The 22916-nt window shown below is 43.1% G+C and overlaps 1 protein-coding gene across 2 annotated transcripts in view; it reads left to right on the forward strand.

Annotated features, from left to right (window-relative positions):
- The window catches only part of Pepd (peptidase D), a 119109-nt gene that overhangs the window by 31053 nt on the left and 65140 nt on the right, over positions 1-22916 (forward strand). For both annotated transcript variants that reach the window (XM_063252573.1, XM_003467207.5), the window contains exons 7-9: positions 5758-5802; positions 17716-17791; positions 18733-18779. In XM_063252573.1, the coding sequence (XP_063108643.1) occupies positions 5758-5802; positions 17716-17791; positions 18733-18779 (168 nt within the window). The remainder of the gene's footprint in view (positions 1-5757; positions 5803-17715; positions 17792-18732; positions 18780-22916) is intronic.

Consider the following 22916-nt stretch of genomic DNA (forward strand, 5'->3'; position numbering starts at 1 on the left):
TATTCCTCTGAGCTTTGCTTTAGCTGCATTTCACAGGTTCTGAGATTTCTTTTTTTGTTTGTTTGTTTGTTTTCCAGTTTCTCTGTGACTTTCATCTTTTAGCAGAGAGTATTTGGAAGTCTGTTGCTTAACTTCTAAACAATTTTGGAATTGTTTCCTTTCTGTCATTGATTTCTAGTTTAATTCTACTGTGATTAATAAAAATCCTCTGTCAACTCTTTGAAATTTAGTATGATCATTATGATAAATGATGTATACTTGAAGAGAGCATATGTACTAGTTGTTGCCTGTAGTGTTCCGTGTATGTCAATCAAGTCAAGCTGCTTAATTGTATTCATATTTTCTACCTCTTTCTCAATTTCTGTTTGTTTTACCATTACAAGAGGAATGTGAGAATTTCAAACTATCTATTTCTTCTTTCTATTCTATCAATATTTTTCTGAATTAGCTTTCTTGAAATAAAATTGGCATATCAAATAAAATTTGCTATGTGCATAGTTCCGTAAATTTTAAAAAATAGTTTTATTGGTACTACTACACATGCCATACAATTTACTCATTTAAAGTGTACAATTGGATAGGTTTTGCATGTTAACAGAGTTGTGGAACTCTCATTTCATTTTCATCACCCACAAAAAAACTTCTACAGTATTTATTTGCAGTTTGTTCCTATTCCTCCATTTTCCTGACTCTAAGCCACCAGTAATCTATCTTCAGTCTGCATGGCTTCACCTGCTCTGACATTTGATGGAATAATTCTGTATGTCATCTTTGTGCCTGGCTTCTTTCTTTATTTATTTAGAGACACGGTCTCACTATGCAGTTCAGGCTGGCCTTGAGCTCACTTTGTAGCCCAGGCTGGTCTCAAATTCGAAACGATGCTCCTACTTCAGCCTCCCAAGCGCTGGCATTACAGGCGTGAGCCACCACGCCTGGCTTCCTGGCTTCTTTTACAAAGCATATTTTTAGGTTCAACCGTGATTGTAGCATGAATTGGTACTTTGCTCATTTTTATGGCAGAAAAATAGTGTTTTATGGATATTTAACATATTTTGTCTGTTTATCAGTTGATAAGCACTTGGTTACCTACACTTTTTGGCTGGTATAAATATTTCTTCTATGATTATTGACATAAGAATTTTTGCATGAACATATGCTTTCATTTCCCAAGGAGTGAAACTGTTGGTCATATGGTCACTGACTTTTTGAGCAATTGCCAAACTACTTTCCAAAACAGCTGTACCAGCTTACATTCCTAACTCAGTGCAGTAGGAGTTTGCAATTTCTCTACAGTCTTGTCAACACTTCTTGTTATCTGTTTGTTTTATTATAGCTGTGAAGTAATATCTTATTATATAATTTGCATTTTCTGATGACTAGTGATGTTGAGCATCTTTCTTTGTGCTATTAGACCATTCTATATCTTCTTTGGAGAAATTTCTATTCATATCCTTTGCATATCTTCTAATTGGCTTCTTTTCATTGTTGAATTATCAGAATTCTTTACATATTCTGGTTATAGACCTATGTGATTTAAAAGAATTTTTCTCCTGTTGTGTGGGTTATTGGTAGTGACTTGATAATACAAAATGTTTTTCATTTTGATGAAATTCACTTTTCCATTGTTTTGGTTACTTGTGCTTTAGGTAACATACATGAAAAATCATTGTCTAATCCAAGACCATAAAGATTTATACCCATGTTTTCTTTCAAGAGTCTTAATGGATTTTTTAGCCCCTACATTTAGGTCTTTGATCCAGTTTGAGTTAATTTTTGCATTTTGCATTAGGTAGGCACCCAACTTCATCCTTTCTCTTGTGGGCACACAATTGTTTCATTTATGGAAATGATCATCTTTCCCCATTGATTTGTCTTGAAACTTTGGCAGAAGTCAAGGACAAATTTTTTGTAATTCTGTTTCCATGAAATGCTAAATTAGTCAAACTTGGAGACATAAGATGGTGATAAGACAGAAGTGAGGCGCTCTTGTTTAGTACACAGAGTTTCAGTGTGAGATGATGGAACCTTCTGGAGCTATATAGTAGTGATGGTTGTGTCACAGTACAACTGCTTAATGCTGTTGGGCAAACCACTTAAAAGTAGTTAATTTTGTGTTGTATGTATTTTGCCAAAATAAAAAAGGTCCATATATATGAGTTTAGTTTTGGAGCCACAATTTTATTACATGATCCTTATGTCAGTACCATACTTAGTTCCTTAGCTTTTCAGTAAGTTTTTAAATTGAGACCTTGTCAGCCTTTCAATATATTTTTTCTTCAAGATTGTCCCGACTATTCTGAGTGCCTTGAATGTCCGTACGAATTTTGGGATCAAGAAGCCATTTGAGAAGTATTATCAGAATAGTATTAAGTCTTCCACACGATGAATATGGGATGTTTTTCCATTTCTTTAGTTCTCTAATTTTTAAAATGATGTTTTACACTCTTCAGTGTATGAGTCTTACATTTTTGTTAAATTTTTATTCTTTTTAATGTTGTAAATGGAACTGTCATTTCAGATTATTTTGCCTAGTGTATAAGAATACAGTTTTGTATGTTGATCATACATAAATCGTTAGCTCTAATGATTGTGTGTATGTCACTTAGGGATTTTGTTTGTTTGTTTTACTTTTTTTGTGCTGGATATTGAATCCAAAGCTTTGATAGGGTTCAAATGCTAGGTAAGTGTTCTATGCATCTCTAGCTCTTCCACTCATATGATGTGCAGACCAAGATAGTTGTACTTCTGCTTTTCCAATCTGTATGTCTTTTATTTTTATTTTTATTTCTTGCCTGATTGCTCTGGTTAGAGCTTCCGATACAATGCTAAGTAGAAGTGATAAAGCAGACATCCTTGCTTTGTTCTTCTTATTCAGGAATCACCATTAAGTATGATAAACATGTTAGCTGTAAATTTTTCTAAATGATAATTTGGCTGAAGTAGTTCTCTTTTATTCAAAGTTCACTGGGTATTTTTAGCATGGCAGGTCTTGTCAAATATATTTTCTTCATCTACTGATATGAACGTGGTTTTGGCCTGTGTTCTATTAATATGATGTGTTATGTTGGTTGATTTTCATGTTGAAGCAATCTTACATTCCTGGAAAATCCCACTGGGTCTTCTAAAAAATGTTACTAGATTTTATTTGCTTCTATTTTGGTGTAAATTTTGTATCTATATTCATAGGGCATTTGTTGGAAGATTTTGTGTCCATTCATAAGCAATTTCTATAGTTTCTTAAGAGTTTTTTTTCCTCTAGTTTTAAGATCAGAGAAGTGCCAAACTCATTGAATGAAGTTTAAAGTATTTCTTCCTTTTCAGTTTTTTAAAAAGGTTTTGAAGAATTGGTATTATCTGTGTTAAACATTTGGTAGAACACATGAGTGAAAACCTTTGTTCTTAGGCTTTTTTTTTTTTTTCTTTTTGGTGAGTTTTTAGTTACTAACTTAGTCTCTTAATTTTTGTAAGTCTTTCTAGATTTTCTGTTTCTCCTGTCAGTTTGATGGTGTATGTCTCTGGAAAGTTTCTTCACTTCAAATAGTTTATCCAGTTTGTTGCCATAAAATATTCATAATAACTTAACGATCTTTTTTGTTTTTGTAAAGTTGGTAGTAATATCCCTTTTTTCATTCCTATTTTGGTGGTATGTTATGTTTTTGTTTTCATTTATGTCAGTGTTTCCAAGTATCTCTGGTGATTTCTTCATTGACCCATTAGTTATTTAGAAATATATTATTTAATTTCTACAATTTCTGAATTTTTCTGTTTTGTGTTTTTGATTTCTTAAATCATTCTGTTGTGGTCAGAGGGCATACTGAGTGTGATTTCAGTCCTTTAAAACTTATTGAGACCTGTCTTGTGACCCGACATGCAATCTATCCTAGAGAATGATCTATATACGTTGGAGAAAGAGGATATTCTGTTGCCACTGGGTGGACTATTCAAGGGATATTCATTGATCTAGTTTCAGTATTTGGTATTCTATTTTCTTGTCAATCTTTGGTCTAGTTGTCCTATCCATTACTGAAACGAAGTCTCCAACTTTTGCTGAAGTGACCATTTCTCTTCAATTCTGTCAGCCTTTGATTCATATATCTTGGAGATCTGTTATTAAGTACGTGTGTTGCTGGTTGACACATCTTCTCTGTGAATTGATCCATGTATCATCAGAAAATGTCCTTTGTCTTTAAGTAAAATTTTTTGTTTTAAAGTTTGTCTGATGTTAATCATTCAAAGGGAGCTATTCCAGCTCCCACTTGGTTTCTGTATGTGTACTGTGTCTTTTCTCAGCATTTTACTTTCAACCTATAAAATATTTGAAGCTTTGAATCTAAAATGTATCACTTTAGAACATATAGTTAGGTCATTTTCGAAATTAATTCTGTCATCCAGGTGTGGTATCTCATGTCTGTAATCTCAGTACTTAGGAGGCTGGGACAGGAGGATTGCTGTGAGTTTGAGGCCAGCCTGGCTAGTTTATATTGTGAATTCAAGGCCAACTTGAGCTATATAGCAGGATCTCATCACAAAAAAAAAAAAAAAAACAAAACAAAAAACTTTTTTCATTCTGCCAACCTTTGGAAAATGTAATCCATTTACATCCAAAATAATTAGTAGTATGGAAGACCTTCTGCCATTTAAAAGTTAATTTTCTGTACATCCTATTTTTGCTCCTCAATATTTCTTTCTTTTGTTTTGATTTCTTTTGTATTGTACCATTTTGATTCCCTTCTTATTTTCTTTTCTGTTTTAGTTATTTTCTTAGTAATTCCTCTGGGGATTACAATTGACCCCTTACTCTTATAAAAATCTGATTTGTGTTAATATCAAATTAATTTCAATAGTATAAGAACTTTGTCCCAATATATCTCCATTTCCTTTCTTTCCGTTTTTGCTGTTACTGATACAGATTGTGCCATTATTCATTTTGTGCTTGTCAACCCAGATTGGCAGGGACTGCTTTCCATAATTGTCTTTTAAGTGAGATGAGAGAAAAAAGAAGCTGGAAACAAAAAATACATTTATTCTGTCTGTATAGTAGCCTGTATGGTTTCCTTTCTCAGTGACCTCTTGTTCTTCATGTAGATTCAAGTTCATAGCATGCTTTCTTTGCAGTCTGGAGGACTCCCTTTCATATGTGTTCCCATCCTTGTTCTTTGACAGTTTGAATAGGCTATGTCTAAGGTGGGGACCTCATTGAATTTACCCTACTTAGAGTTCATTGAGCTTTATGGATATGTAGATCAGTGTTTTTCATCAACTTGGTAAAGTTTTCAACCATTTTTTTTCCCAAATAGCCTTTCTGTTCTTTTTTCTCTGTGTTCTGTCTGGTGCTCCCACTACATACAAGTTGGTGTACCTGACAGAAGAGGCTTTGCTATCTGACCAGTGTGAGGTGGGGATGGCAGTTTGCAACCAAGAAGTGCCAATGTGCTGCACTTTGGAGTCTTGGCCCAGGCCACCAGGTTGGCTATGGGAAGTGAACAACAGGCTTTCTGCGAGTCAGGTAGTCGGGGAATTAAAAGATCAGAGAGCAAGCTGGGGCATAGTGGTATGTGCATATAATTCCAGCTGAGGCAGGAGCATCCAAGCTTAAGCCCAGCTTGGGCAATTTAGCAAGACCCTGTCTCAAAGAAAAAAAAAAAAAAAAACAGAGAGAGAGGACTCTTGGCCATGGTGTAACTGTCTGGAATGAGATACTTCTTGTTAGGAGACAGACCATTGAACTAATGGGCTTGGTTTATTTTCTCTCTGCAGGTTCAATGTCAACAACACCATCCTTCACCCAGAGATCGTGGAATGGTGAGTGTGCTGTGGGCCCCTTAGCTCCGTACTATGTTCAATTTAGAGTGAGAGACCAGGTTGTTCCCACTCACCCCAAGAAAGCTGCCTCAAAATTTCCTTCTCCAGCCCTATCTGTGTTGTTTGAGGCTTTTGTTAGTTGGTTTTTTCCAAAAGGCACAAGTCACCTGACTGTCAGTTAAATTTCACGTATTATTTCCTTTATGTCCATCTTCCAAAAACTCCTACTGTGTGTAAGCTAGAGAGTTACAGCTCAGAAAGTCAAAGTATAACAAGAAAGTAGACATCAGACACAGTCCCATTGCCACAAGGGTAAGCACGTTTTCCTCACATTGTGTAAGTATCTTGGCAAGTGTGGCTTCCTATTACACATGTTGTTTTGCTGCCTTCTTTCTTTCCTCTGTGACCTTTACCTGTAGTGTAGTGTCCGGCAAGTATGGGAGAGTCTTCTTGGATAGGACATGGCCTCTGTGTGCCCTGGAAGTGGCCCTCCCAACTCTGATGTGCCACCAGTTGTCCTCCTAAGCCATTGAGCTACACTTTATAGCAGCCAAACATCCTCTTTTCTCTTTTTTCTCTTCTCTTCTTCTCTCTTCACCTTGCCTTAGCTCGCCTTGCCTGCCTCACCTCTTTTCTTCCAGTACTCAGGATTGAACCAGGACCTTCACAGTTACCTGAATCTTGAGCCATCCCTCCCGCTACACCTCCATACCGGTTTCCCTCTTTTTGGAGACACGCTCTCACTAAGTCACTAAGTTGTCAAGGCTGAGCTCAAACCTGTGATCTTCCTGCTTCAGCCTCCCTGCGCACTGGGATTGTAGGCATCCACCACCACACCCAACTGAAACATACCATTATTAAGCTGTTCTTATCATGAAGGCATCAAGAGGCAAGGCAGAGCCTTTGCCACTCCATTGCTTCAGTGGGAGATGTGTGGACTTCTCATACCTGGTCTTTTCTTTATGGAGATCTAACAGTCTAATCTTGAAGCTTGGGAAAAGGATTCAGTACAATCCTGAGTACTAAATGTGAACAAGAGTTTGCTGTTGGACATGCAGGAGTTGGGAAAAGGAGAGAGTGATCCAGGCCAACAGAGCACTTGTTCAAAGAGAACAGAGGAAGGGCAGTGGCCTTGTATGGCCAGGTGGAGTCAGGAAAGTGGAGCTCAAGGGTGGCCAGAGAGACTTAATGTGGGCTTTGACTTACTCTTAGGAGAATTTGGAAGCATGAGAACCCCTCAAAGAATGAATCAGGAAGCTATAATGTGCATTTCCAAAAATCATTTTGGCCTTTGATTGGAGACTCAGTTATAGGAGTGGAAACAGGCTGCCAATGACAAGGCTGTTGCAGGAGTCCACAGGGAGTGGTGTGACAGATTTGAGAGGAAACACTACAAGCAGAAACCAGCTTGATTGTGGAAGGACAGTGACTGTAGGTTTTTGTCCTGAACAACTGGGCGGTGTAGCACTGGAGCAGGGAGTGGGTGGAGGGTAGACGTGAGGCAGGTCTAGGACTTACTGGGGTGTGTGAAGTCTGAGGCTGGTGCCGTGGGAAGCTGAGTAAGAGGTGGAAATGTGAGAGCTGCTGACAGGTGTGTATCCTGATCCTCCAGAGAGAGAGAGCCCAGGAGGCACCCCGGCTCAGTTAGTAGTCCTGGCCCTGGTCCGGAGGGGTCATGACCACATCCTTGAGAATGGGGTTGTGTCTTTAAATGTGTGGTCACCTACTCCTTTGTATAAATGCCTGGTCTCTCTAGTGCATGCCCCCAATTCTAGTAGAAGTTTTGGGTGCTCAAAATGGGCCTGGCTGTCCTTATGTCACTTCCCTGTAACTTTCCCTGTAGGTCATTTACAGTGGGGCACTTTGGAGACCACAGTGGGGTTGCATGTTGCAGCGTGTCCCAGGGGGATGAACCATGAGCTCATCACGTGAGCAAGCATGCTTAATTCCAGTGACATTTCCAAAGCTTTGAGGTGGAGTCTGTGCTCATAGGACTGCCTCTCCACTTTATTAAGGCAAGCGGCAGACTGGACTTATTTGGCATTTGATAGCAGTAGAATGATTTCCGAAATGTCACACTGTCCTTGCTGCCTCAGGGGTATGTTTTAATAGTACGGTCCCAGTCTCCACGGTGATGCGGCTCTGCTGGGATGGTGAGCGGTGAGCAACACACACACACCTGCTCAGAACCGAGGGGAGATTCTGGGTGGACACACACACACACACACACACACACGCACACCTGCTCAGAACCGAGGGGAGATTCTGGGTGGAATGGCAACAGCTCCTTCATTTCCCAGACCAGGTGGCTTTTCCTGACATCAGATTATCATTCAGTATTGCACCTTTGGGCTCCTGGGTCTGTCTTTCTCTTTTATAAAAATGGGAATTGAACCAAAGGCCTTCATGCTAAACTAATCTCTAACTTTTTTTAAGTTTTTGACTTTGAGACAGAGTCTCACAAAGTTGCCCAGGCTGGGCTCAAATTTGTGATCCTCCTGCCTCAGACACCAGAGTGTGTGCGTCATCACACCTGCCTGGCCCCTGGGTCAGGAATGCTCTCTCCACCATCCGTCTTTCTGTGGAGGGAAGATGACTGGGGAAATTGCCAACCCAGACACACCCCAGGTTCTAACCCCAGTCTACATCCTTGAGAACATCCTTCATTTTTGTGAGCCTCAGCTGTGTCATGTATAAAATGGAGATGTAGGGATATCTCATGATGAGGACATGACAATTCACCCAGTTTCTGTTTCCTCACCTGCAGAGTAGATGGATGGCACAAGACTGAATGAGGGCATGTATCAAATGCTGGCACATCTTAGTCATATTTATTACCTGTTGCTACTCCTGGTGGATAAAAGGACAGTCCTAAGCACTGGCCATGCTACCTATTCAAAGAAGTTTTCTTGTTTGGTAGAGTAGGTAGGTTCATGTGTATTCCCATGTTACACGTAAGGAAACTGAGGCACAGAGAGGATAGTAACTTGCCAAAAGAGGTGATGCCAGTCGAGCCCAGGCTGTTAGTTCCAGAATCTTGTGTGGCCTCCGTGGCTCAGAGGAGCACCTTCAAGGCTGGGGCCTGCCCAAGTGTCAGCCACTGGAAGGACAGGGTGCTTGGAGCCCTCTCAGAATGGATCTTGGGCTGAGGCCAGGGTATAGCCGGGCTGGAGAACAGGGCCCAAGTGGCTGAGCTTTCTCAGCATCTAACACCCCAGCCCTTAGCCAGCTGCTTGGCCAGGAATGTGGGGCTCCTCCCCAAGCCTGTCTGATTAGGAGGTAGCAAGCAGCTTCTCTTGAGAAAAACTCATTTTTTCATTTTTGTTTGGGTGTCATTCATTTCCTTTGTGTGACTGTTTTATTGTTTTCTATTCTCTCAAGCAGTGCCTTTTTGATTTCCTGTAAATTCCTCTATAATCGTACTCTTCCCCCACAAACATGAGATCATAACTGATCATTGCTTTCCCTGTGCTGGGTATTACAGTTTGAATGTGTAGGTCAAAAGTTGAAACTTAATAAGAGCAAGCATCTCACTTCCATATTTTAAGCTGTGGTTCTGCTTCACTGTTTTGCAGATGATGAAATTGATCTGAAGGTAGAGTAGGAAATAAAGGAGATGCCTTCATACTGTCTAATACTCGACACTTTGGGTCCCAGCTGAGTATCTGGAAGCATCACAGAAGCACAGGCATATCAGTAATTATCTGTGCCTTCTTGGGTTTTAAGTGAGACTGTGGCCATTTGAGTCATACGCCAGTTTTAGAATTGTTAATTACACGGAGTGAAAGTGTCCTGCATGCATTAGGCAGGCAGTGGGTAACATGTCTATTTCTGCTTCCTTGCCTTCTGTGTATACAGGAGATGGTAAGCGAGGATGGTTTAGGGGCAGAAGTGCCCCAGGACCCTACATCCTGGGTAACATGTCCCAAATTAGAAAAGATAAGTCAGTGATGACCTAGATTCTTGGTGTATGTGTGAAAAGTATTCCAGGAGGGTTGCTCATCCTTGTCTCCTAATGAATAAGCATTTAACCCTGCATTTAATGAAAATGCCAAATGGAAATGGGATTTCCAGGGTAGAGAGAGAGAGAACTTGAGTTGCTGTGTGCCAGAAGGCAGGAGATGGGATGTGGGAACTTGAGGATATGGGACAGCTTCTGCCTGTCCCCAACCAGGTCTCAAACACAATCAGCTCACAGCTGAGCTTGGCTCTGGTTTCTTTGACAGGACTTATTGATCGAGCCTCCTGAGGATATGTAATTCCAACCAACCCTTTTCTTTTCTGTCCTCTTGTTGTTCTTAGATTTTATCCATTATATCACTCCGTCCCTGAATGTGGAAGGGATGGTCGGGGGAGGGAGTAGTCCTGTAGTATTGAACTCCTTCCCATAGAAACCATTCCTTAAGCATTTGTCTCCAGGAGAGATAGAACTTCTGGCCCTTTCTGTGAGTTTCATTCCACACAGTGCCACTTTTGAGGCTGATTTTGGAAATATTTCATCTTATATTGCTACTATTTGAATCAGTGAAGCATTCCGACCTCAGTTAATTGATATCTTAATCCTGGGTCTAATGCCCAGAGGCAGCTTTGTGACCTGTGAATATTTAAGGAGAAATAAAATGACTGTACAAATAAATGTCTGCCTAGTACAGTTTTTGTCACTTCTGGCACATAGCTGGAGACTCTGGGGCCTCAGCCTCTTCCTGCAGGCGCCGCTGGCCTTTTGGTTCACGCTGCCCCCTGCGTCTGATGTGCTCATAGGCATGGCCATGAGCCGGCACCAGTGTGAGGCCAAGCAGCACTCACCACTCTAGTGCACGCCAGGTACCTCCTTTGTCCCAGATTCTTATGGGACACCCTGTGTTGTCCTGTCCTGACCATGGTCTTCTTTGCTTTCTGGAGAGGTAGCCTTGTCCCTCATGAGAATATCAACCTTGTAGATTGTATTTCCAAGAGCCATCTCCCAACTTCTGGGACAGATGAGATTGGAACAGAGTATAACACTGAGCATCCTTCCCTAGGGCCAGTGGGCCAGAGAACCCCCTTTCCTTTGATATGTTTGCTCAGGGTTTGTAGAAGTAGCAGTTGGGAAGAGACTGGACAGACTGGCAGTCTTATTATTTTCTTCAGTAACCTTTTTTTAAATACCCAGGGCCTTTTATACTGATCCACACTTCCCAACCCACTTTTAGGCAGGGTCTCACTAAGGTACCGAGTTGCTCAGGCTGGGCTCCAGTTTATGATCCATCTGCCTCAATCTCCCAGAGTGCTGGGATTGTAGGCAGATGCCACTATGCACAGCACTTGAAGACAGTGTTTGGACTTATGTCTTGGAGATTCAAAGCTGGAAACCCTGAACACCTGCTAATGGATAATTGGTGAAGTCAGCACATGCAGACATCTCTTCAAGCTAGGATTGTCAGACCAAACCAAATCCCAGCCTGGCCAGTTTCATCAGGGAACTGCCTTTGTGGAATAATTTGCCTGTATCTTATTTGAGATTATACTTATACATAAGTATTTATACTTTATGAGACTAAACAAAAGTTCTCTGTAAATTAGCTAGAGGGCCCATGTCCACTTTCCCCAAACAGAAATCAGAAAAAAAAAAAAAAAAAAAAAAAGCAGGACTGTGGACCTCAAGGGCTGAACCTGAGCCTTCTCTGCTGGGGGAGGAATGTAGTGTGGGATCCAGTCTTGGTTCTTCTTAGCCTGCTGACTGTGCTCTTTCCACTTACCTCCAGCAGGCTGACGCTTGGGTTGGAGGCAGGGTGGGGGCTCTTAAGACTCCAGAGACCTGGGCTGCCTCTTTTCTGTGTGATCACTTTCTGAGAATTCCTACAGACCACCCAGAGTGTGCAGAAAAAGAATTTAGTGTAGGGTAGGGGATGGAGAGGTGGCCTTGGGAGACCTGAAGGCCACTTAGGAGGAAGGGGCAGGAGCAAGTCCCAGGCAGAGGAAGGGGCTGGGTGAAGAGTAACAGCTGACCTGACAGGCTGGGCCTCAAGAATCACCATTGTGGAGTTTTACCTTCATCCTGGGGACACCTAGAGGCCGTGGAAGGATTGCCAGCAAGAGAACGTGGAGATTTGCATTTGCTTGGACTCCGACTCCCTGTTGCTGTGGGTCTAGAAGCTGATAGAGCTGGGGTGAGTAGGGTCTGAATAAAAACAGGAGGAGGTCTGAGTGCAGCTGTGCAGGCAGCCTTTGGTTGTGCACTGGTGGTTGGGAGCAACAGATGAGAAGAGTTTTAAAAGGAACGTGTAAGAGCTATTCTCAGAGTGGCCAGCAGTGGGATGGGTTGAGCTAGGAAAGGCATTTTCAGTGAGAGGACCCTTTTCCATGGTCAGTGGTCATGGAGAGGCTGAGCAAGTAATAGTGGAAATGGGGCTGGGATCCCTAGCCTAAGCAAGCATGTGTGTGTGTGTGTGTGTGTGTGTGTGTGTGTGTGTGTGATAGAAGGAGAGAGACAGACAGACAGACCAGTTCGGGAGGAGGGTATCACTTCGCTCATGAGGAAGAGACATATCCATCCATGTCCTGGAGGAAAAGGCCCTGGGAGTCTGGGGCAGGAGAGGCACAGTGGCCTCTCCCTGTGTTCACTCTGTTCATCCATCCATCTGCTAAGAAGGAGTCAGCATAGTGAGGGGGAGAAGGGAGAGCATGCGAGGCCAGGCCTCCTATATGTCCAAGGCAGCACAGAGGCCAGGTGAGGCAGGTGACCAAGAGCTTGCGGCCATCTGCCTACATTCCTGGAGCAGGCACAGAATGGGCCTTAGGGTAGGTGGACACAGAATCTGTGGAGTGTGACAAGAGCCATGGCTGGAGCTCAACCTAATAAAAGGACAGAGAGGAGGTAGACAATGGAGACCAGTATAGCCTGGGCCAGTTCTACTCAAATTGTCACTCCAGCTGCCACTGTGTTCAAGAACAGGCCCACTGCCCATAGAGAGTAAAGGTGGGGAATGGGGCATAGTGGTTGCTAGTTTATCCTGTGAGTGGATTTGGACCTCAAGAGCTTGAACTGCTTCTTTGAGTCTCACTTGAGTCTCTGGACTCTCCCTCTCCAGGGACTAGGAACAAGCATCCTGGTCTCCAGGTGGGCTGGCTGTCCATGCCCTGTCCTGGAATCACAGTCCTCTTTCTCTTGATGACCAGCACCCTATCAGGCCTCAGGCCTTGCTTCCTCAGGCAAGAAAGGAAGTTCATTTTGGGAACGTTTTTCCAGGCTTCTAGGTTTCTTTCCTCTACCTTACACAGAAGGTTTTATTGGCTTCAGAAGGTGGCAGCAGTCTGCAAGATGCTTTCCTCATTTTGCAGTCACAAATGGTGGCTGGTCTAGCTGTGTGTTGTCATGGATATGGTGTGAGTCAGTGGCTGCTTCTGTCAAGTCCCCAAGGGCTAGCTCTCTCTGATGAAGCAGGATAGCAGCCCAAGTCCATACTCCACAGAATCCCATGCCTTTCTGGCTGTCCTTGCTGCCTGGGCTCACTCTGCCAGGTGGCCTCCACTGAGGTAGCTCGAGGGGTCTGATTGGCCAAAGAGGATGCACAGGGGATGGATGTGGGATATTGCTCGATAGAGGGCCTGATGTTGATCAGATACTGGCTTTAACTGACCTTGAGGTTCTTGAGTGTCCCATTTGTAAGAGGGAAAGATAATCGCAGAGGAACTTGGCAAAGATAGGGCATCTTTACCAAAGGAGTGCATCTGGTCACTGGGGGAACACTAAGAACCCTCAGCCCTTTTGCCAAGTCTCAGTGTTGTATGTCTCCTCACCTGGACCATCCCCAGATATGCTTGGGTACTTCTCTTCTCATCCGATAGCATCTAGACTCTTCCCTCATGGCGGCCTTCTTTCCACTTGCAAATCGTGGCTTTCCTTGCAGGCTTCCTCTCTCCCCTGAGTCTCAGCTCCATGAGGAAAGAGCATTCCTTCCTCACCAGTGCCAGGAACATCAAATTGACACTTTCTTAATAAGGAGATAGAATGAATGAATGGATATTTGCCATGAGGGCAGCACCTCATTAAAATTTTAAAAGTGTTATCAAAGCAATATTCGCACTGTGCAGAAAATTCCACCAGTACAAAATCAGTATAAGATTAAAATCAAACCACCGACCCTGCCCACATTTCTGTGCCCCCACCCTGCTTTTAATGCTGTGCTCATTTCCTGTTTCCTCGGTTCCCTTTTCCATCTTGTCATGCATGTGATCATCCTTTATATCTTGATCTGTGAACTCTGCACACTATGCTTTCCCAATGGGTAAACTGAGGCTTTGGAGAGTTCCCTACCCTTGCCACACACCCTGCCTTCATTTCCAAGCCTTTGTCACTGTTTCTTTGTCAGGATTCTTAACATTTCCACTGTGTTTGTATGATCAGTAAATATTAACTTTTGGGGGGGTAGGGCTGACTTTGCAAGGTGAAAAAGGCCTCTAATGGGTTTCAGTGGTTATCAGGATGGCAGCTCCTTCTCTGAGCCCAAAGGCACAATCCCAGGGTCTCGAGAAGAAGCTGCTAAGAGCATCAAGAGTAAAGAGATTTTTTTTTTTTTTGGTCTTTGTTAAATGTTTATTTTAAAATATTTTATTAGTATATGCTTGCAATACAAATGAGTATATTCATCATGGGGAATTGGTATATGTACATAACACATTATAATTTTGTTTTACTCTCCCCTTCATCTTTTCTTATATAATTATCAGTTGTAGAGAAATTATACTCTATTTTAGTTTGTTTCCTGTTTGGAATATGGTTTTCTTTTTCTTTTTTAAATTAAAAACCCTTTTCATTATAACAAGGGCTACCATATGTACTTTATTGAAAGTCAGAAAATACAAGCAGAGCCTAGGAAAGGTGCTGGGGAGGAAAGGATGGAGAAAGGATAGATAACAGGTGCAGGAAGACAATTGAATAAGAGGAATCACTTCTGGTATTCCCTAGCACAGTAGGGTAACTATGATACACAACAATTAATTGCGTTTTTCAAAACTAGCTAATAAGATTTTAAATGTTCCAACATAAATTATATGCCTGAGGCCACCTGATCTGACCATTACACACTATGCACATTGAAATGCCACACTGTACCCCTGTAAACACATACAATTACTATGTGTTGATATAAATATATTGAAAAGAAAGTTAGAAAATAAGCAGGAATTTCCCCAGTTGTACTTAACAGATCCAGTGGTTCCTATATCTTATCTGGTTGTTAGGATTATTTTACCCCTGATGCCAGCTTACTGAAGAGACTGGGCTGGTTGTGCTGCAAAATGTTCTACCTTCTGGATTTGTGTAGTGGTTTCCTTTGTGGTAGTGGTTAGCTTGTTCCTGTATCCTTACATTTTTTATAAACTGGAAATTAGATGTAAAGTCGTACACATTTTAAAATATTAGGTAAAATACATCCTAGGTCATGTGTATTTCTTATTGCACTTTATTACAACATAAACAATATTTAGTTGACCTAATCAATGATGCTAGATTGACTGCTGGTTTCAGTCTCCTCTTTGTACTGGAAAGTAACCTGCATGATGTTATTTTGGTACCAGATGAAACCAGTGTGGCTTTTAAAACATCTTTTATGTCTTTCCTGAGATATTTGCCTTTATTAACTCTTGTTGAAAAAGGAAACATTTACCTTCTTCATCATATCCCTAAGAGTTTTAAGCTTTCTATTGATTTTATGTATGGAGATGAACCATTCCATCTTTCCTGTGAATGCTCTCAGACTTTGAGTCTTAATTTCTACTAATTGCTATCCAGTATATCCTGGACTTTCTTTTAATTTTACTTTGGGGGTAACTCCATCTCCTAAAAATATCCCATTGTATCATTTTATTTCTATATTAATTGTTCTGTCTCTTTCTTTTTTCCTTTTCTCATATACTTTTCCCATTTCCAAGTCTTTGTCTGAAAAGGAATCTTTTCCTTCTCTATTAGTAGTTTGAAAATAGAGATCTGTGTTTCTGTGGAGTGTAAGGAAGAGGAAGTCAGTGATGCAATTTGGCTAAGTCTCTGTTTTCTCCTCTGTGAAGTAGGGATGGTGACACGTATGCCAGCTTGGACTCCCCAGGTAGCTGAATCTCCGAGCAGGTCGGCAGGGAGTGTATGAGTGAATGCTCTTGGGCTTACCATGTGTGGGCAGGGTGCAGGCACAGGCTTGGGCTGCAGAGCAGTCGCAGGATGCCTCAACCGATCCTGAATGAGCTTTGGAGCTGGAGTGATGGAGCAGAGAGGTCCCCAGTTAAATCAAGAGAACTGGATCTTTTTCCCTTCTTCAAGTCAAGGAGACCTCCTGACAGGACTGGCTGGCTGCCAGCACTCCCAGCAGCAGGGGACAAGTGCTTTGATCTTGTAGGAATTGAGTCCAAGCAATGCAGTCATTACCCACTGCCACAAATAGTACCTGCCTGGAGTAGGAATCCAGGAAGTGACAATTTAAAAGTGGGCGAGTGTGTTTGTTTCCTGAGACTTGTTTAGCTTTGTGGGCCTGTTATAAATATTTGAAATTACAGTCAGCTCTCTACATCCAGGGGTTCCATATCCATAGATTGACCAGCCATGATGGGGAAAAAGAAAGAGACCACAGAAAGTTTCCAAAACCAGAAAGCAAGACTTAAACTTGTGCATTGAGCACCACACCAAACTCAAGTGAATAAAGTATTGCATAGCACACGCTGCTGTAGTGTTTGCACTCACAGCTCTCCAGCCTCTCTAGCATTGAGATCGTAGCCCACCACATTGTTCAGGGACTTTGTATTTAGGCCTGTGATGGCCGTATCTGCACTGAACATTCACAGCCTCCTTTTTCTCATCATTATCCCCTGAATAACATAGGGGAATAACTATTTATATCACACATATGTTATATGGGTATCTGTAAGTAACTTAGAGGTAATTTCAGGTATCTGCAGATTATATGCACATGCTTTGCCATTTTATATGAGGGGCTTGAGCAGCTGTAAACTTTCATATCCACAAGGGTCCTGCAACCAAAACCCCTCAGATACCCCAGGGCTATTGCAATGAGCTATATATTTGTGCCCCCTCACTTTTTAATTTTGAGACAGGGTCTCATTAAGTCACTAAGTTGTCCAGGTTGGACTTAAATTTGCAATCCTCTTGCCTCAGCCTTTCAAAGTTTCCACAGCCATACCTGCACACACAGGCCCAGTCCACTCTGCTGCCTGTCACTGCCCACCTGGCCCTGTTGTAGACAGGGACTTGAGACACTTGGTATCCCTGGGTTGCCCAAGGGTTTGGGAAGAAAGTGAGAGAGAGTTCACCAAAGCCAACTGGGCAAATCCCTGGGAGGCAGCACACCTAAGATTAAGGTCCAACTCCCTTGCCATGTAGATTTTATCTCCTTGCTATGAATGAACAAACTGAGGCTGAGAGAGACGGAGTGTGTCTAGCTGTGGAGGTTGGGCCTCTTCCACTGCTCAGCTGTGCCTCCTGCAGCTTGACCCTGGGAGGTGCCTGGGAGCTCCATAACTCATGATAGGCTCCTCAATCCTGGTTAAGTTTCTTGTCTAGGTTTCTGGTCAGCACTCAGTCTCATCTCCAGATAAAACTCATAAACACTTGCTTATATCTCCACTCATTTCAAATAACTAATGCCAGCTCCATGAACCCATAAGTCACGAAGGGGACTGGCCCAGAGACAGATCAAGATCCTTTAGCTCTTGTCACTGGAAGCAGCCTACATGCCTTCAGCTGGTGATGGGACAGAAAGAACATACCACCCAGGGTAGCACACTACTCCTGGTGCTTGGTGCCTCTTCAGGCCCTTGCAGCTGCAGGCAAGTATGGCTTCTAGATCATCAGGGTGTGTTGGATCTCCTGGGAGGGGTCCAACCCCTGTTAGGGGTCACTAACTTGCCACTTTGTCTCCTTTCTTGAAGCCGAGTGATCAAGACAGATATGGAACTGGAGGTTTTGCGCTACACTAATCGTATCTCCAGTGAGGCCCACAAAGAGGTGAGTTGTTAATGGCTGTGGTTGGGCAGGCAGTATCACTGTATGCGGGACAAGAGAGTGGCATGGGAATAAATGGGTTAGGCTAGAGCACATGACCATGTGAAAGGCAGAAGTTTCACACGTAATAACTTTTTCCTAGTGGCACAGAGCAGGGACAGGAGAGGCTTTGCCCTAGCTGTTCATCTTAAGGCACCACCTTCATGACAATCATGGATAATAATCCTCAAGGACTTTGTTTTCAAAAGATCCCAAGTTCCAAGAGTACAGGACTCTCCTTTCTGGTATTTGGCAGTTTCCAGCTCATTTTAAAGTATCTTTTGTCCTTAACTAATCCTAGCTTACTTATTACTATCATCTTTTTTTTAAAAATACATCTTCTTATGATTGTTTCTAAATCACCCACTTTACAGAGGGATGAGACTAAACTTTTAATGCCAGCAGGGTGCCTGAGATAACATAGATCCTGGAATAGCCCAGTGAATGCCCAGGGCTCTTCAGGGCTTTATGTTAGGAAATAGGCAAAAGTGACTGATGGCTGTGCAATCTCTTCTATGAGTTATTTTTCGGTTGGATAAAAGTCAGGCAAAGGAAACCTTTCAGAAATAGTCCTGACCGCTTTCTTAGCATTGGATGTTTACCAGACACATGTTGGCCAAATCTTGGCTGTGCCCACCCAACCTGCCTGCTGCCTTCAAGCTGTAGCTCAGAGCTTAGCGTTTATCAGCTTCCAAATGGAAGTGCTCCATAGTGGTTTAAATAAACTGTGGATGGGGAGCATTTAAAAGTTCCAATTTGTCACATTTCTGTACCACTATTGCACATATCATTCTTCCTTTTTTCTTTAAGAAGTACGTTGTTCACTGAAGCTCTATACATTATTTATAAGGTTGTGCTACTTATCTGCTTAATACAAATACATTTGCTTAATATCCATCCTCCAGGTAATGAAGGCTGTAAAAGTGGGAATGAAAGAATATGAGATGGAAAGGTAAGTTGTGTCTCTCTGGGTAAAGATTAAAATGTAGAAAACAGTAATTTATGTTCCCTAAGCAAGTAACAGATAAGACTCTGTAGTGCTGCCCACAGATTGAATAGGGATTAGGGGCCAGCTTTGGGGTCCTGGGCAGAGATTATTTTTCTTCTGATCGTGGCCACCTCCCTGGCTTGGCAGAATGTTTCATGGTAATGGTCATTGATTACTTTGCTGGGCACCCCATCATTCCAGTTTTGACTTTGTTTCTGCAATTTGCAAGAAACTTTACCAAATAACTGCTATTGTGAGTCTGAAAGCCGCTAGTAAAACAGCCTGCCATTTTTATGTGTAAACACCACCATTGCGTTTGCTGCGCTAGGAGGACTGGGTGGAGGGAGGGTTATGTGGATGATAAAGAACTCTGGAGAACTTTTACTGGCCTTTGGCTCTGATTGGGCCCACAGTGAGCCAGTCCACTCATGGGTGCTGCCTGCAGCTGGTATACCCTGGTGGGAGTGGCCGCCAGCTCGGCCTGCTCCAGGACCCAACTTCTACCTGGGGCTCAGGGAGCCCTTGAGTCAGACCCACACTGCTCTAGGCACTTTCTTCCTGCGTTTCCTGAATCTCTCACCAGTGACCACACCACCGAGAAGCTGTGGGGAGCAGAATCTGAAAAGCACTATTCTGCCTCCTCATGTTTGGCTTTGTAAGAGCTTGATTATTGCCACCTCCTCACCTTGCAGGGTTCAAGTGTACCCCAGGTATTCTCAGGGCTCTGGGGGATGCTGGTTCTGCATCACTATTATGGTTCTGTTATGATTTGTCTCCAAGGATTCATATGTTGGAAGCTTGGTCCACAGGATAATGATGTGAGAGTTGATGGGACCTTTAAGAGGTGGGTTAGTGGGAGCTTAGTGTTTGGGTCTTTGGGGGGTCATGCTGTTAGGATTAAGGTTGATCTTGTAGGACCCTGAGTTAGTTTTTGTGATTCAAACAGCAACCTTGTCCTGCTAGCTCTCCAGCATTCTATCTGGCAGCATGATCTTTTGTTCTCCTGCCATGGTGTTGTTAGACCCTCTCCAAAGACCAAACCAATGGACTGTCTGACCTTGAATTTTCAGCCTCCAAAGCTGAGCTAAACAAACTTCTTTTTTTTTATAACACAGACTACCTCAGGTATTTTGTTATAGTAGCAATAGACTGATGCGTGCTCCTCTCTTCTGGCCTGCCTGCTGCCTCTGTTTGGGGATCAGAGCCAACAAGTATGTGGAATTAGCACTTGTATCCACATAGCTGTGGTTTGGGGATATGAGTCTTTTTTCAGAGTCTTACCCTAAAGGAGTTCTGAGCAGTGAGCCTCCAGTATTTTTCGCTTCTTCCCCTGGAAGTATGAGGTTAAAATGATCTTGCTACTGTGATATCTGGAGGGGGCATGTAACAAGTGTCCCTCAGAGGCTAAGTTGTGTCAGGCTCGGAAGGATGAGGCCTGCAGAGCTTCCCAAGCTTTTGTGCTCATGAGATCTACTGTCCAGGGGTCTGTGTGGTCTGGAACTCCCAGGGTCGAGTCCCCTTGAGGAGATGAGAAGAGTATTGTGGAGCCGCCTCAGAGGCTTAGATTGGCATTGTCCCAGAAACCTGTTCCCAACTGTGTTGACTCAGTAACCCATAGTCAATGCCTTAAATAAAAATAACCAAGAGACTGAAATAAGAATAGCTTGTCACAGCATGGAGTCCTGGTTTCTGCTACGTGCTGCCAGTCTCAAGCCCTGAGCTCCAGGAACCCCAGCTCTGGAGTGGCTCTTGGAAGGGCCCTGAGTTGCCTCCCATCATAGTGTCCCCAAGCCTAACCTTGCTGCAGCCTGTGGACAGAGCCATATGGACTGTGGGTTGGGGGCCTTACCAACCCCCACCCCATACCCTGGCCAGGAAATAGAGGAGGTCTATCTTCTATCTATCTATCTTTTCCTGGGAAATTTCAAAAGTAGAATAGCATCTCTTGTTTGCTTTTTTAGTTTAGTTTTGCTTTGCTGGAATGTTTTAAAACCAAATCTCAGGCATCATTATGTCATTTCACTTGTAAATACTTCCGAAAGTGTCTCAATTGATGGGGAGCATTCTCTCTTTTATGGAACTACCCTGCCATTATCACATCTAGCCAGATTAACAATACACCTGACTCTCATGTCTGTGCATTCTGTGTCACAGATTCAACCATGCATGGATTGAAAATATTTGTAAAATAGCACGTACACCTGTCTGAACATGCATGGACTTTTGTTCTTGTCATCACTTGCTAAACCATATTGTGTAACAGCTGTTTACTTTGTACTAGGTATTATAAGTAACCAAGGAATGATTTGAAGTATGTGGGAGGATACAGTTAGTTTGTAGGCAAATAATGAGCCATTTTATACAAGGGAGTTCAGCGTCCAAGAACTTTGCAGGAGGTTCTGAACCTAATCCCCCTTTGACATAGAAAAATAGCTATAATTCCTTCCTATTATCAATATTTAGTCTATAATGGCCAAAAACTCCCCTTGCGGAGTAGATGTGTTCAAGCTGGGATTCAAACGAAACCAACATGTTGCAGATGTCCGCTGTTAGACAAGGAGACTCTGAGCTCTGGGGAAGGCATACTTTCGTCTTCTGTGGCTCCTTTCTCTGCATCTCCATGAGGCTGCCTTCTCTGTGGACCAGGTGGCCTGAAGCCAGAGACCACAGCCAGGAGAGACCCTGGGAGGCCTGAAAGTGTGAGAGGCTGTCCCAGGGTGCTGGGTGATTTGGTTCAGTGGGATGGACCAGCTGTGTTCGAGCTTGTGCCCTTGCTGTATGCCATGCCCATCTGGAGGGGAAGCTGGGCCTGTCTGTGGCCCTCAGCCAGCGGGGAGCCATAGGATCCTTGTGTCCCTGGGCAGTTAAGCTAGAGAGAGGTGGGTGGGAAGGTGCAACAGAAATAGGTTCTGCCCCAGGGAAACAGAGGCAGAGATGCAAGTCTTAGAGGAGCCTGTTTCTAAAGGACCAATGGGCAGAGAGTGTCACCCCCATGGCTGGTGGGAAGATAGTTGTTCATGAATGTCATCATGTCTTGAGATGGCCCTGGCTAGATCAAGGAGGGCATACCTTCACTCAGACCTAGAAGGCCTGTGCAGCCTGAGGCAGGCTGACTCTGCCTTGAGCTCCCTCACCCCGGGTACATCTTTCTGTCACTGGTGTGGTATAGTCTGCATCTGTGTCCACAGGATCCTGGAATCTTCTTCTCAGGAAGAAGAATCTTCTTCTCATCCATCTGCTCAGTGACTAACCCACAGCTGGTAGGTTCCATGAATGGATGGAAGGGAGAAGAAAAGGTCTTAAAACTATTTTTTTGCCATCCTCTATGTCCCTGAAGACTTCAGAATTGTCCTCTGAACTGGTTGGGAATAAAAGTCTACTAAAGCGTGTGGTGTTCGCTGCCCAGGGAGCATGGCCTTTTACCACAGGCTGGCCTACTGCCCGGGAAGGTTAGGGCGGCCAGACTGCTGTGCAGATCTTGGACTCGGGTTAAAAGGAAGCAAGCTGCTCTTTTGTGTGCATTTGTGGCACTTTGCAGTTGTCCCTATGACCTGCTGGACTTTCTCTGGGGTATGACCAGCTCCGAATCTTGCAAGTCAAGGTGGAGCACAGAAATACCACAAAGACCCTGTGCTCAGATTCAGAGATGCTGGCCAGGGAACCCCATTCTAAACCTAGCATTTTATTATTAATTATCAGAGATCTATTATAATCTTGAGAGCATGTTGAAAAAAAAAAGTAAGCTAGCTGATGACATTTATGAAGACACCTCCTGCTCCATGCTGTGCCTATGAGCTAGGATTGAGAGGAAATGAAAGTCATTTTCTGAAATTGAGGTGTAGTAAATTGTGTTAAACCAATAAGACATTAATGTTTGGGCAAATCAGACTCTAACAGCATCTGACTGCAGGCCCAATCAGGCAGTTCCTTTTACCGCCTCATATTATTTAATGTTAGTGGCGTAACCAGCTTGTAGCTGGCTGGCATGGGGCTGGCAGCTGAATCAATTACCTGCAAACACTAATTTAGAGCATGCTCAATTGGCTATGTAAGCAGGTCTTGGTTCACGTTTGCCACAAGGAGATTAATAACTTGATGTGT

The sequence above is a fragment of the Cavia porcellus genome, unplaced genomic scaffold, assembly GCF_034190915.1.
Source record: "Cavia porcellus strain 051 isolate PalLab524CR breed Dunkin Hartley unplaced genomic scaffold, mCavPor4.1 scaffold_7, whole genome shotgun sequence".
NCBI classification, from domain to species: Eukaryota; Metazoa; Chordata; class Mammalia; order Rodentia; family Caviidae; genus Cavia; species Cavia porcellus.